This window comes from Caretta caretta, chromosome 5 (genome assembly GCF_965140235.1).
Source record: "Caretta caretta isolate rCarCar2 chromosome 5, rCarCar1.hap1, whole genome shotgun sequence".
NCBI lineage: Eukaryota > Metazoa > Chordata > Testudines > Cheloniidae > Caretta > Caretta caretta.
The window spans coordinates 22,118,106-22,134,441 of record NC_134210.1 but is presented as its reverse complement, the minus strand read 5'-3'; the positions used below and the strand labels follow the sequence as shown (position 1 = coordinate 22,134,441).

The following is a 16,336-nucleotide window of genomic DNA, read 5'->3' as shown; positions in this document are numbered from 1 at the left end:
CTTCACGATTCTCATGATTTGGGCCAATAGAATGGTGCCCTAGATGGGAAGGAGCAAAATACCAGTTAGGGCACTTCTGTTCAGGTTCTTATTCCAGGTCAATCACCCTGGTATCTGAGCACTTCTAGTAGTGCTTTCAGTGATATGAATGTGTGATTCAGTATTTCTTCCCTTTCCCCACGTCCTGATTAGACAGCAAAGGAAGATGAATCAAGAGCCTTTATTGTGTTCTGAGGATTTTTTGCCCTTCAGGACCAGTGCTGGGCCTCTGCAAGGCCTCCCCAATTAACCTTGCATCACCCCTTCCTGGAAAACTCCTATACAATATCATATAGATTAAACTAATAGGATTCTATAGAAATAGAGTTTTATACATGTTGCTGTAACATCCTATAGAATTTAACAGAGTGAGATTCTTTCTATAGGTTTTTGAACTATCCTACAGAAATGTAATTCTCTATTAAATTATCAAAGAATCTATAGAAAAATTATCACACTCTATTAAATTCTACAAAACATTTCCATAAGCAGTACATCAGAACCGGACTGGTTCCGCTGCCTCAGGGCATCTCTGTGGAAGAGGATTTGCCCCCTCAGAAAGGAAAAGAGACTGAGTTGCAGTGAGCTGTTTACTGAAGAGAGTCCAACTCCAAACAAGCCCATACATATCTACTGCTATTGACCCACTACTAGACATTAATCTAGTTCACCATGTGTCTTCATGCTGACTGACTTTGATCAGTTCCTAGTGGGACATGGCACAGACAGCAGCTGACAGCACTACTGCTGCTCTACTTAAGCTCCCATTACAGCAACTGAAATGCAACTGAAAGAGCTTGGAAGGGCAGTGGGGAAGTTTGCATGCTAGGAAAGTAACAGATCGGAAGGTTTCGGAATCTACAGCATGGAGTTAGGAGAGTGAAGGAAGATATTTTAACTGAAAAGGACTCACGGGGGATTCATTAGATCAGGGTTCAGACACATTAGGAGAACAGTGTGAGCAAGATTTCGTTTCAGCTCTGCAAACCACACCTGTTCTGTGAATAAATATAGTACTTTATTTTCCGGGGCTGTTAAGCTTGCTCCTTTCTTGAGCACTGAATTCACGCTGGGCTCAAATCTGCCACCGTTTCTTACTCTGAGTTGTACGTACCCTTACTCCCGTAGTAGTTCCACTGAAATCACAGGGACGACTCAGGGATATAGTACTGCTCAGAGTGCCTATTATTTTTACAGACTGACAAAACCAAAAGATTGGAGTTGAGCTTGGTTTTTTTTTATTTTGTTTTATTTTGTATTTGTAATATGCCCATGAGGATTTTTGCTGCTGGAAATGGGTAATGCAAAGCAAACAGTATTATTTTAGAGAGAGATTGTCCCCAGCAATTAAATGGAAAATTTTAGAGGGGTTTTTAAAAAGCCTAAAAAGAATAAATACATTTCTTTTTTTTTTCAGTTTTAAATTATTAGAACCTTTTTGGTATTTTGTTTGTTTTTCTTTTAGTTACTTTTTAAAACCACCTGGCTGTGAACCTACACACAATTGTACTGTTCGTGCATGACAGCCAAAAAGTGAGATGTAATATAAACAGGGAATTGAAACTGAGCAGTCTCGTTTCAGTGCTTCAGCTGCATCAAGCAAACAAGAAATCAAAATGGTAAAAAAAAAAAAAATTAAAATCCATTCAGATTGATTATTCCAAAGTGTTACTAGTAACATGTCTATGGAATTTTTATTCAGACATTGCCGTTTCAAAAAATAATTATTATTGTCCCAGAATAACTGCCAAAATAGCAAAAGTGTGTACATATGCAAAACTCACACATATACCTATAGATTCCCATTTACACATGGATATATCCAGATAAGATGCAGGAACACACATTTTGTGCAGCTAGATACATGAGGAAACATGCATATGTTGAGGGGGGCTGAAATGTGAGTGGGGGCTGTTGTTTGCCTTGGTTTATTTTGCTAGCACAAATCGCCTTTGTTGCTCCTAATGTGCTCTCGCTGAACATCTGAGCATAGAGTAGTGGTTTTATGTTGTAGTGGTTAGCAATTGCTGTCTTTTTAAAACCCTGATTTGTTCCTTTTAAAATCCTTGCAGCTCAAAGTGCAAAACATAAAAAACTAAGAAAAAATAGTACAGACGAGCAAACTTGTGGCATTTTTGAAATAAATAAAATGTGTAACCTTTTCAAATTTAAGTTTTAAACTACAGCTATTTTTTAATTCACAGAGCATGGTGCTGCACTTTGTCAGATCGTCGCTCAAAATTGCTTTTGAATGATCCACTGTTCAAATTTTGTTGAAGTGAAATCAGACACAAAATTTACCAAAAATTATTCTCAAACCAAAACGATGATGAAGGAGCGAGTAGAAAGAATGAAGCCAGTGCATTCAGTAGGAAGGTTCAGATCAAGCTAGGCAGATTGAGAAACCTTTAGTGGAGAAAAGGAATTACTCCTATGAGTATCCACTTTAATTTCACCTGACCGGCCTCTACAAAAACTGTCTGTCAGTAGAGCAGCCTCTAGAAACAGAGATGTCATCCTCATTGGAGAATCAGTACAGAAGCGTACCTTGCTTGGAAGACAATATGAATGATAAAAACATATTTAAACTCCAAGAAAATAACAGCTGAACAACGTATGTGTCAGGAAATGCAAATGTTTTGTATACTCGAACGCTGTAGCGACACTGCTGGAAAAGCAGCCAAATGCTACAGCAGACAAGTGTATTCCAAATCAACTAGCCTAATCAATAATCATACAGACAACTGTTGGTCTACTGCTGAAGTCTTAGTTTCTAGTCAGAACACTGAAGATACCCAGGTACCTGAACATAGTATCCTCCATAAACTTCAGACTGATAATACACTGTCCAATTACCAAGCAAATATTCACACAGGAAATCAGCATAACTTTGTAGAGGACGCCTCTCAAATCTGTGACACTAACTTTGAACTTTATCCAGGCAAAACTCTAATCACAGCTGATGAGTTTTCTGATGATGCGCTTGAGTATCTGGAATGTTCTGATGTGATGACAGATCTTGCAAATGAAATTAAAAATTTTTATTAGAAAGTGATGATGAAGAGGATATAAAGCTGAGTAAGGATTGTGATGGGTGTGATTATTTCCTCAGTGGAATGCCTTGCCGGTTTGAAGTGTCAGATAACACTGTGCCTATGGATACCACCATTGGCTTCTGTGGTCATCACTCAAAATCCAAAGAAGTAGTTGTAAGGAGAGATCTCTCCACATACAGTCAGTCAACCTTGCAAACAGGGATGACTCTTGCTGTTGGGCACCACCAAGATAAAACTACCACAATGAAAGACAAGGGGAAGTACAAATTGCCCGTCGCTTCTACAGCGATTGAAAATGATTATCCTAGAACTGAAGAAAACAATACAAATAACCACTCAGCGGCAGATTTCTCTATTGACAAATCACAGAACATGGATTTCGTACTTGCAGAAGTGGAGTCCTCCTCTTGTGGCTTAGATAGTTCTCTGACAAATCAAGCCTCGGAGACAATGATAGCAAATAGTATGGGCAGAGACCTGTCAAATAAGAGTTCACAGCAATTAAATGGAATAAGGAGAAAACTGGCAGAAGAAAAATCTAAGGATGCTGTAGTCAATTTGACAGAGAGGCTGACAAGACACCTTTTAAATCTATTAGACTCCAAAGAACTTTGCAAACCATTAAGACACACAGGAGAATCTGTTCAAACTGAAACAAATGTTATGGATACCAGTGCACTGTTTCATAGTCCAGGAGGTGCCATTTCAAAACAAATGCACCAGGTGACAGAAAGCTTTCTAATCCAGGCTGGCTTATGTCATAGACAAGAGACAGATAAAACCAGTCATTGGGAAAGGAAATGGACTAGTGGCCTGTCTGACAAAAATCAGCTCTCAAATGAAAGTGTCTCACCCAGGGTAAGTAAAGCATTTTATAATTTAACATAAAGAGGCTTTCTAGCAACTTGAATGTACTTTATCCTATTTGCTGCAAAATAATGCAAAATGTAAATTACTTGAAAAGATACCGTTCAAACCCTTGTGAATGACAGCTACTGCTGTGAAGGAAATCTGGTTTTGAAAAAAGCCCTGATAAACCAGAAGCTGTCCTAATTATAGAGAGAGACAGATAATAGTAAAAGGCATTAATGGACAGCTGGATAGGGAAATCTGATATTTAATCTATTGCGTGTGTCTTATCCAAGCAATGTCTCTCTCTGCTTAGAAAGCTTTTCAATTGAGTGTTGCAAGTGGAGAATATACCTTAATATATGAGCATAATTTGAAAAGAAAGTGTCAAGTTCCCATCTCAGCTGCACTGATGTAAATCTAAATTAGCTCAACAGAAGTCATTTGAGAGTTAATCTGTATTTACCCTGGTGTAACTAAGATGACAATTTGATCCAAAGGGTTTATGTTAGAAAGAGGGACAGTTTTGATTGTTTTCTTAATAAAAGAATTAAAGATTTAAATATTCTAGGAAAAAGTGGCTTATTTCTCTTTGTGAAAAGTGTATAACACTGATTCGTCTCCTAATGCTGCTGTATTAAATGGGCCAGATACTCAATTGGTGTAAATTAGCATAGATCCATTGATTTACATGGCGGTACACCAATTTTCACCAACAGAGGATTTGGCCCATACTTTTTATTTCATGTAGTAAAGACCTAAGGAAAACATTAAAATGTAACAGATCAGGCAGATTTTGTTCCTTTATCATTTGCTAAGGGAAAGGATTTTAAAATGGGTGGCAAAATTCAAGGAAAATCTTATTTATGAGAAATGCATATTTTAATTGATAACATACCATACTTGTGGTTACATAATTGTGCCTCCTATTGACTTCAATGGGAGCTGCATGAGTTCACCTCAAAATCTAATGTGCTGATAATAGGCTTTTGAAAATAAAAACAACATAAATAAAGCAAGGAGTAATTTCTTGAAGTGATGCAACATTCTGCATCTTGAAGGTAGAAAAATGGAAAACTCTCTTTAGGTGGATTCTTCTTCACCCTGACCTTTTGGGTGAGATTGAGCATGAGGGGACAAGTAGTAGTACCCATCAGTGTTAGCCAACCATCATTCAAATGTGGGTGGCATTCAAGTGTCACATTATTTGTATATTTGGACCTCAGAATACAACTCCTGACTACCTAAATAGCCACACTTTCCCTCTCCTTCTCTCTCTCCTCTCCTCCCCCAAAACTACCTGCTATAACTGCCATGAGACTTCTTCCCTTGCTTTCGCCAGGCACCTGCTGGCATCTCATTCAGACACCCCATAGCATTTGATTTAAATCTACTCATTTTCCATTATATTTTGGCATGTATGCACGTGACCCCCCCTACCCCCCACACTTATGCATGGAGTATTTTTTAGCTGAACATACTTTTCTTCCCCTATTTCTTTCTAGCAAAAAAGGCCCCCATCTCAAAGTGATAGTTAACTTTGAGTTCAGTCATGGGATTTCTTAAACAATCAAAAATAGTCAAATTATTTCACTTGGAAAAGCAGCCCACCTTACCACCTGTATTCCTTGTTTTCCTTTGTTACACATTGTATATAAAAGGTGCAGTGACATTTTAAAAGTGAATCATACTCTTGCGATGTAAAACACCTCCATTAAGTAAAACCCTACTAAGAATTTAATAGCATTAGGCGCAGTCATGGTTGGCTGAGACATTAAACCCAAGTTCTGACGGTCTGTGGTCACTAAGCTCCCATGTCACTTTTCTCAAAAGCAGGTTGTTAATCTGAATGGCATGGCCAGATTCCAAATTGGCTAGTTATATTCTGGCTACCTGCACTTCTGTGGCCGGTGGGTGTGTTACAAGGCTTTATTGCGTTTCATACAACATAAATAAAGTAAAAATAAAACAAAAACATACAGACATATTAGAAATGAGGATTAACCAAAGCCCTGGATTCAAACACCCCCCAACCTTGGGGTAAAGGTTGGATCCAGATACAAAATTACAGCCGACTACCATTTTAGTAATGGGCCAAATCAAAGCCTCAGACCTGAAGACTACCAACTGCAACTTCAGGGAAGTTTGGATTGGAGCTTTGCCCTGGGACCCATCTCTGCAAAGTACATAATGAGCCATAAACCTTCCCATAGTCTCTCAATGTAACATAAAAAAGGAGAGTAAGAATCAACCTTGTACCCTATACGCACAGGGCCGGTCTTAGGGAAAATGGCACCCTGGGCAAACTTTCTTTAGTGCCCTTTAAGTACCGGTCCCCAAGCAGCGGGTAGCTGCTCAGCAAGCAGAGCAGCAGGGGCGCTGCAGGTATCATGCAGTCAGGAGGATGGAGAGGGGATGCCTGGCTCCTGCTCCCAGTCCCCTTTATCCCCTCCCTCAGCCTCCCAGGTGGGCATAGCCCTTCTGCAGCCTCTTGACCATGGCACCTCCCCTGACCACAGTGCCCTTGGCGGTCGCCCATGTTGCCACCCATAAGGCTGGCCTTGTATAGACAGCCTCGTCTGCTTAGGGCTACATTGTGGTATTAGCCTCAGTTCTGCATTTAGGGCAGAGAAAAACTGATTGGGCACAGAAAGAGCACCATGAATCACTGCCCAGTTGAGCTGGTGAGAAAGTAATTTGCTATCCCCTTTCAAAGGGTACAGTGTATTCCCCACTGTGCAGTAGGTCAGCAATCCTGGCAGGATCATAGGGACAGAATAACGGTGGCTCCACCTGTCCTCTGTTTCTTCCAGTCCCCCATGTGGAGCACCTCAGTAGCAGCCCCCGTGCAGGCGCTGGTATTCTGCATGGACCTTGTTTTCATGAGCCACGCCAGGTGAGAGGCTCCTTATTCCCTCCCACAAAGCCTCATGGCCTCACAATCTCGCCCCACATGAAATGTTGTATTTATTTAATGCACATTATTAATAACAGATAATCAAAGCCAGGTAGGCCAGCAGCATGACATTGCACACAGTACTGAAAACTGGGGCACTTCAACTTCACAATATACTTGCATTCAAGAGGAAGCAGCTGCTCAGTCAACACCACCACTTGGAGTAACATTGGCATCAGCCCTAAATTACAGCACCTGTCTCTGGAGTCTGCCAAATGTCAGCAGAGTCAGTGAAGTGGTGCAACTGGCAAGTTCACAGGGTTTTGGGGGCATAAGCACTGCAACATTTACCTTTGCATAGTTCCACAGAGGTTAAGGACAGAAGGGACCATTAGATCATCTAGTCTGACCTCTTGTCTATCGCAGGCCATGAATTTTCACCCAGATACTCCTAGATCAAGCCCAAAGACTTTAGTTAGACTAAAGCATTTTAGTCCTCAGGAAATTAAACTGTGTGCTACAGTGAACGAACAGGAGAGACCAAGGCACAAAGGTGATGTATGGGGGGGGACGTACGGGGTCATGTGCCCCCCCCCCCAATTTCTGCAAATTTCAAACCAGAGCCTTTAAATTGTGCCCTCCCCCCATCAACAGTTATGTGTCACCTCTGCCTGGCAGAAATCTGGGAAGTCTGAGTGCAGCATGGGTGGTCTCCGAGGCTGGCTCACAGGGCATGTCTCCCTATAGCAGCAATCAGCTTGCTCTGCTCCAGCAGCGTCTCTTCGAGGGTCTCAAAATGCTTTACGAGCTGCAGTGCACTGCTGGGAGTGAGGTGGGAATCCCCCATTGTAGAGAGGGGAAGGCCTTGCATTTCACCTCATGCAGCTGTGCAGCCATATGTGTGCACAGGGGCTGCACCTGCAGCCCTGAGAACTCGGCCCAACTGCCTTGTCCAGCTTACAGAGTCCATCACAGAGCAGAATAGAGTCGGGGAGCTGGGATCTTGCAGCCAAAGGCCGGACAGGACCAGGAGCCTGTGGTCAAAGGTGGGGCTGGCTGGGAGGCCAGGAGCTGGCTCTGAGCTGGGAGGTGCTAGGAAGCTGCTCTGCATTGCACTGAAGAAGACTCAGAGAGTGACTGTGAGGCCGTGCTGTAGCCCACGAGGCTGTGTGGCATGTTCTCCCACGTGTTGCCTCAGCTGCCAGGGCTCACACCAGAAACACCCCCCACCCCCGCCCCCACTATCAACAGTTATTCTTCTGTCAGGATGCCATCAATGCATGATGTGGAAACTAGGTCAAATTACAAAGGATGAATATAAACAAACACACACAAGCACGTAGGCATAAAATTAGAAAGGCCAAGTCACAAAAGGAGATTAAACTAGCTAGAGACATAAAGGGTAACAAGAAAACATTCTAGAAATACGTTACAAGCAAGAGAAGTCCAAGGACAGGGTAGGCCTGTTACTCAATGAGGGGAGAAAAACAATAACAGAAAATGTGGAAGGTTAGTAGCTATTGGACATCTAACATAGTGAACACCAGTGAAAATAAAGTAGGATCAGAGGCTAAAATAGGGAAAGAACAAGTTAAAAATTACTTAGACAAGTGAGATGTCTTCAAGTCACCAGGGCCTGATGAAATACATCCTAGAATACTCAAGGAGCTTACTGAGGAGATATCTGAGTCATTAGCGATTATCTTTGAAAAGTCACAGAAGACGGGAGTGATTCCAGAGGACTGGAAAAGGGCAAATATAGTGCCAATCTATAAAAAGGGGACTAAGGACAACCCGGGGAATTAAAGACCAGTCATCTTAACTTCAGTACCCAGAAAGATAATGGAGCAAATCATCAAGCAATCAATTTGCAAACACCTAGAAGAAAATAAGGTGATAAGTATCAGTCAGCATGGATTTGTCAAGAACAAATTCTGTCAAACCAACCTGATAGCTTTCTTTGACAGGATAACAAGGCTTGTGGATACGGGTAGATGTCGTATTCTTTGACTTTAGTAAGACCTTTGATACTGTCTTGCATGACCTTCCCAAAAACAAATTAGGGAAATACAACCTAGATAGAGCTACTATAAGGTGGGTACATAACTGGTTGGAAAACCATCCCCAGAGAGTAGTTATCAGCAGTTCACAGTCCAGCTGGAAAGGCATATTGAGTGGGGTCCCACAGGGATCAGTTCTGGTTCCAGTTCTGTTCAATATCTTCGTCAATGATTTAGATAATGGCACAGAGAGTACACTTATAAAGTTTGTGGCTGATACCTAGCTGGGAGGGGTTGCAAGTGCTTTGTAGGATAGGATTATAATTCAGAATTATCTGGACAAACTGGAGAAATGGTCTGAAGTAAATAGGATGAAATTCAATAAGGACAAATACAATTACTCCACGTAGGAAGGAATAATCAATTGCACACATTCAAAATGGGAAATGACTGCTTAGGAAGGAGTACTGCAGAAAGAGATCTGGAGGTCATAATGGATCACAAGCTAAATATGAGTGAACAGTGTAACACTGCTGCAAAAAAAGCAAACATCATTCTTGGATTTATTAGCAGGAGTGTTGTAAGCAAGACACAAGAAGTAATTCTTCCACTCTACTCCGTGCTAATATGGCCTCAACTGGAGTATAGTGTCCTGTTCTGGGCCCCGCATTTCACGAAGGATGTAGACAAATTGAAGAACGTCCAGCGGAGAGCAATACAAATAATTAAAGGCCTAGATAACATGACCTATGAGGAAAGACTGAAAAAATTCAGTTTTTTTAGTCTACAGAAGAGAAGATTAAGGGGAAACATAACAGTTTTCAAGTACATAAAAGGTTGTTACGAGGAGGAGGGATAAAAATTGTTCTCATTAACCTCTGAAGATAGGACAAGAAACAATGGACTTAAATTACAGCACGGGAGATTTAGGTTGGACATTGTCAGGGAGGTTAAGCACTGGAATGAATTGCCTAGGGAGGCTGTAGAATCTCCGTCATTGGCGTTTTTTAAGAGCAGATTAGACAATCACCTATCAAGGATGGTCTAGATAATATTTAGTCCTGCCTTGAGTGCAGGGGACTGGACTAAATGACCTTTCGAGGTCCCTTTCAGTCCTACACTTCTATGATTCTATGCCTATGCAATGTCCAGGAATTAAATGTGATATGCCCAGATGATCCCAGCAGGCTGCAGAGGGAGGTGAAAAATCCCCAACACCCCAGCCAATCTGACCTGGAGAAGGTTCCTTCCCAACAGGACCAGCTTTAGGCACCTGCAAAGCAAGCATGTGCTTGGGGCGGCGCAATTCCAGGGGCGGCATCCCGGCCATCCTTTTTCTTTTCTTTTTTTTTTTCTGCTTGGGCAGTTGCACTCTCAGAGCAAATTTTTTGCTTGGGGTGGCAAAAAACCTAGATCCGGCCCTGCTTCCCAACCCCAAATCTGGGGATCAATATAACCCTCAGCATGTGAACAAGACTCACCAACCAGACATCTAGAAAGAGTACCACCTTATAGCACCCGTCCACAGATGTCCCATCTCCTGCTATGGCCAATCTCTGACACTTCAGAATAAGGTAGCGGAGGGGGAACATACACATCTCGCCAATTGTGCACTGGGCGGGGAAGTTCCTTCCTGATCCTGACCGACAACTTCCTGAAGTCCTGAAGCATGAGATTTGATTATTATCATTATCTTAATGCAAACCTGCAGGTGTTATGAGTATGCTGAAGGCAATGCAATTGAGCCCATCCTCCCCAGGCCTAGGAAGGAAGGGGATGAACAAGAGGATTCACAGATACACAGGCTCCAAGGCCAGAAGGGAATACAACAACCATCCAGCTTGATTTCAGCTCCCCGCACCCCAAACACACACACCATAAAATTTCTCCCAGAAGCTGGATTTAACCATATCTCTTTGAAATATATCTAATCTCATTTTATAGACTCTAAGCAAGGGTGAGCCCATCACCACCCTGGCAAGCTGTTCCAATGTTTAATCACACACACCCCCGGTCCCCACCACAGCTTGCTGACAAAATTATGTCTTATTTCAAGGTTGAAATGATCTAACTTCACCTTCCAACCATTGGATCTTGTTAATTTTTTGTCAGCAAGGTTGAACCCGTGCCTGACTATCAGATATCTTTTCCACATGTGATCAAATCACCTCTCAATCGTCTCTCCAGTGAGCTGAATAAACTGACCTCCGTAAGCCTCACATTACAAGGCTTGATCCAGGGACTGGAAATCATTTTTGTGGGCCCCTCTTTGAACTCTCTCCAGTATTTCTACATCCTTCTTGAAGTGTGGACCCCAGAACTGGACACAGTATTCTATTAATGGTCTTACCAATGCTGTGTACAAAGTAAGATCACTTCCCTACTTCTACTTAGTAATCTCTTTTCTCATTAAACATTCCATGGAAAATGCAATGTGTGTCTTTGAAACATTTTCCTTATTGGTAGGATCCACAATTCATACCATCTGTGGGCCATGCATTCAGGGCTGGCCTTACCATGAGGCGAACTGAGGCGGCCGCCTCAGGAGCCAGACTGTGAGCGGGGGGGGGGGGGGGGGGGGGTGCCACTAGGACCTAGAGTGTAGAAAATTGTGTCTGATGCTGGTGCATATGTATTCTCTCTACTCGAGAAGCACAGAGATGGTGGAGTGCTGTGCTGGAGGAAGGAGGGCACAAGAGACATAACAGGCAGGCAGGAGAAAAGGTGAGAGGGAATAACAGAAAGCAGCAGGAGCTGCAGGGACAGAGAGGAGGAGGAGCCTCTTATGTACCTCTCTAGCACCCACAGGAGCCTGGACTGATTAACACCAGCTTCTCAGGGAGCTTCCTGTTTCCTGCTGCTTCTCTGAACCCACTTGAGGAGAACAGGCAGTCAACTGAAGTAGTAGGAGCCAGTTAGGCCCTTAAGACGCTGGTAGCTTCCCTCACTCAGGCCCTGCTACCAGCCTGCTTATTTGTCCCCTTCAATTGAGTGTTGAGAGCCACTATAGCTGGTACAGAACAGCAGTCATGAGTGAAAGAAGAAAACGCCCCTCTGGGGCAGCATTCAGAAAAAGAAAGAAAGCAAAGGAAGCTTTTCTATCTAAGCAGGAAGGAGCTCTCCTGAGATACATAGACACAAATGTTCACAGTGAGCCTTCCGGCCCCAGTGAGGATGTGAGTGGTGAGGAGATGCCTGATCTTCCAGTTAGTCAGAGTGCAGGTGACCTGGCAGCTACTGCAGCATCCATATCTCCATCTTAAATGGATGTAAGCATGCACATTCCTGAAGAAAAGTGTAGATCAGAGAAGAGTGTGGTGGAGGCGCAAGAAACAGCTGCTGCTGAGTTTAGCTCCTTCAGTCTAGATGATCCAGGACTGTGGATCCACTTGAGCAGTAGCCTGAGGGACTTCCTTGTACTGCATGGACCACAGCTCTGTGCATACTTCTAACACTTTAACAGTTGCCAGTGGAGAACACAGCTTCTCCAAGCTGAAGTTAATAAAAACACATCTACGCTCCACAATGACACAGGAGAGGCTGGTCGGCCTTGCAACCATCTCAATAGAGCATGAGCTGGCCCAGACTGTGGACCTTCAGCAGGAAGCAGTTCAAATCTTTGCAACCAAGGAGGCACGGAAAGCACCACTTTGATTATTTAAACAGATAAAAATGCCAGTGTTTACTATGCATAGAAGAAAAGTTACATTTGCTGTTCAGGCATTTGAAAGTTAAGTGTTACTTAAAATTTTTGAACAAGGCATTTTAAGTGGTTAGTTCTCCTTTATTGGGGTACCATGAGAGGTGTAGAACAGGAAGAAGGCAGAATTGAGACCTTTCAAAGTTTTGGCCCAAGCAAGGGGGCATAGGGGCATCATTTGAGCTCCCCGCCTCAAGTGCCAAAATGTTGTAGGCTGGCCCTGCATGCATTTCACAAGGACTATTCATTACTAGACCTGGTCAGAGATTTTCCAACAAAACAAAATTTTGTCAGAAAATGCCAGTTTGCTGGATGCAAATGTTTCACCACATGTACTGCAGATTCATCAAAACTTGTTTCAAAGACATTCAGGTTTCCATTGGAAACTTGCTGGTGTTCCAGACCAGGATCCACAGCAGGAAGCCTGCCAACCCCCAGAGTCCTGGCTATAGCTGGATCTCTCAGGGCTACTAGACTCACCGCTCCATGGCAGGCAGCCTGCCAGGCCCAGGGAGTCCTGCTGGAGCCAGGTCTCTCAGGACTGGTAGGATCCCTGCTACAGGGCAGACCCACCATATGGAAAGTACTAGGGACAAGGACCCAAGTGCTTCCAGGGTCTGCAGCTCTGGGGCAGACCGGCCAACTGGAGTGCCCCAGGGCTGGGAACCCTGGTGCTTCCAGGCCCCTAACAAAAAATTATTTGCTCAGCTCTGTTCATTACTCCATTGTGACTAGGGTCTTATACTTATCCTGTTTTTGAACACCTCCAGTGATACTTGCATTGACCTCCTTCATTTGAATGTACACCATTTCTATTTGTCAAAACAAAATGAAACTTGGGACGGAAACAAATAAAATAATTGGGATAGCTGATGGGAAAAAAGTTATTTTGAGTCACACCTCTCTAACCCCTGCCTCTCAGCCACTAAGGTTTTGCAGGATAGCCTGTATGTGACTGCAGCCTAGATTCCCACGGTGCTGCCACATTGTCAGAGTTGCTCTGCATCTTCGGATCAGTGATCTACACCATGCTCTGTGGCAAATACAGAAGTGTATCAATTAAAGGCGGTAGGAATGGACCCAGCTGGCTGAAACTCAGGATTTCCAATTTGTGAAAAATGTTGGTATTTTTAAATTTAGCTTTGTTCCACATCACAATGAAACCAAATATTTCAAAATTTCTTGCAAACCAAAAATTCAAAAAAACAAACAAACAAAAATTTCAGAAACACCAGTACATGGTGGTTCCAAACTGAGATTTGCTCTCTGGGATAGACAGCTGCTGAGTGAAATTGACAAGCTCTGTGATTTGAGGAAAGTTTGTCAAACCTGATTTGCTTTCACAAGAAATTTCAGGTTTGACAAATCAGCATTTTTTATGAAATGGTGTTTAATCTAACCAGCTCTACCCAGCACATCACAATCAGCATAGGCAGTGCTCTAACACCAGGCAAAGAAACACAGAAAAAGTGTGAAGGGGAGAAACTGGCAGAAGAAAGGGGTGGGAAAGGGTGAAGGAAGAAGAGGTTGAGTGATACAGGAAAGGAGAGTAAGACAGGAATCTGTTTACAAGAGTGCCCTTTAATGCCAGTCAAGATGGGACACCTGTCTACTCTGAATTAGATTGAGAACAGCAGATGATTTCACATAGGCCAAGAAACAGCTGTCAGATGGAAACAAGTTTAATTACTGTTTTTGAAGATAAAATGAGTGAACTTCAAAAAGATTAATGAGGGAGAATTACTATGCATAGCCAATATGCTATTTTCAGTCACTTTATAATTATTTTATTTTTTATTCAAATTTTCTTAAAACATGTCTGTGCCTTTCATCCTCACCTGATCAAATAGTCATTGGTGGGTATGAAGTTTTTGAGTTATTCAAGCACAAGAAAAGCTTCCTGTTATTTTTTTTAAATGGGGCATATATTTTCCACTTCCTCCCCCCTCAACTTGTTTCCCTCAAAATTGGCTCTTTGGTTAAATCTTTCTTTAAAAGAAATTCAGAGACTAAGCCTCAGAAATATCAGCACAAAGTGGAAATGTAGGTGATGTTTTGAGTGAGATAAAATAAGGGATTGGAATGGATATTTCCACTCTTCCATTTAGACCTGCGCACACTCAGGAGGTCTGAGGCAATAGGGCTCATGTAACTATTTTCTTTGGTTTCAAACCCTGGAGATTGGTATCACCTCTTTTCCCACCCAGAACTTTCGCTTTGAGATTAGGACTTCAAACAATTCAAAGTGAAACTCAGCTTAAAACGCTGAATATGACTTTGAAACCCGATGAAACTGAAAATCTCATCTAGTTTCAGTATAAAACTATGGGCCTGATCTCCAGCTGGTGTGAATTAGCTCAATTATTTGTCTCTTGAACAACTCAGCCTGTGGGGCCAAAACTGATGGGCAGTGTAGCGGGCAGCATTGCTCCTCCTTGCTGCTGCTATGGGGCCAGTTCCTCCACCAGGGCTATCACCCAGGGACCAGCTGGGCCTAGTCCCACTTCCAACAACCCATGCCCCCTCTCAGGATGAGGAATGACTATGTATCTGGGCAGGCCGGACTGGAAAGCGAAGGCTGAGCATAGCATGGACTCAGCAGGCAAGACGCTGGAAGCAGCAGCAGCAGAGATGGCTCCTTAGCGACTGACAGTGTGTCAGAAATTTTGGGGGATGCTCCCGGGTGGCACTGAACAAAGTTGGGAGGGAGGAAGGGTTACCAAACTCTGGCAATGGATATTTTCTCTTTATGCAGAATCTCTGCTGCTAGAGAAAGGCATAGACCAAAGCACCCCTAAGCTTTGAGGAGGGTCTGATAGGGTGACCAGAAGTCCTGATTTTATAGGGACAGTCCCGATTTTGGGGTCTTTTTCTTATATAAGCTCTTATTACTGCCCACCCCCGTCCTGATTTTTCACACTTGCTGTCTGATCACCCTAGGGTATGATCCGGAAGCGGATCTAAGTGTTATTGTATTTATTATTTGCATTCTACTAATAGCCACAATGTGCTAGGCTCTGCCCACACAAACAGGATGATACAGTTTGTGTCCTAAAGAGCTAATAATCTGAGTCCTTATTGAGACTAACAGAGAAGTTACATTGATTGTTCCCTCTGCAATCCATTGAACAGCACTTTGTATTCACACACAAAAGTGGTTCAGTCAGTTTTGGGGGAAGCAGCCATCAGTGTAACTTAACCCAGAATTTTACATGGATAAGAACCACATTGCCTTTACTAAAGAATGCACAAGCCATGGTATGCCTGGGTGGATGCAAGATGCTGGACAATCAATGCACTGTCGACTCTGACAGCTGCCAGCCTTGACAGCTGTTGAAGCTAACAGTTACTCCAGCTAACGACTGCCCTTAGTTCACTGCTGAGACTTCCCTCTCTGCTGTCATCCTTCCATTTCTCCCTCCCCAGAAAGGTTCTGCTAGCCACTGTGCTCCCCACACTGCCCAATCCCCCAGCCAGCTTCTGCTCCATGGCTCCTCAGCCAGAAGATGCCCAGTCAACTGCAATTGCTATGTCTGCCTCCCATCCCACTGGCTATTCCCCGCTCATCCCTGTAGGGATGCCTTTGCTCTGGTAGGTTTCAGAGTAGCAGCCGTGTTAGTCTGTATTCGCAAAAAGAAAGGGAGTACTTGTGGCACCTTAGAGACTAACAAATTTATTTGAGCATAAGCTTTCGTGAGCTACAGCATCCGATGAAGTGAGCTGTAGCTCACAAAAGCTTATGCTCAAATAAATTTGTTAGTCTCTAAGGTGCCATAAGTACTCCTTTTCTTCTTGC

The 16,336-nt window shown here is 43.0% G+C and overlaps 1 protein-coding gene across 1 annotated transcript in view; it reads left to right on the top strand.

Moving 5' to 3' along the window:
• The first annotated feature begins 2,655 nt into the window (after positions 1 to 2,655).
• The window catches only part of ALPK2 (alpha kinase 2), a 67,295-nt gene continuing 53,614 nt past the window's right edge, over positions 2,656 to 16,336 (top strand). The window contains 2 exon segments of the mRNA XM_075128280.1: positions 2,656 to 3,070; positions 3,073 to 3,818. Of these exon segments, the coding sequence (XP_074984381.1) occupies positions 2,656 to 3,070; positions 3,073 to 3,818 (1,161 nt within the window).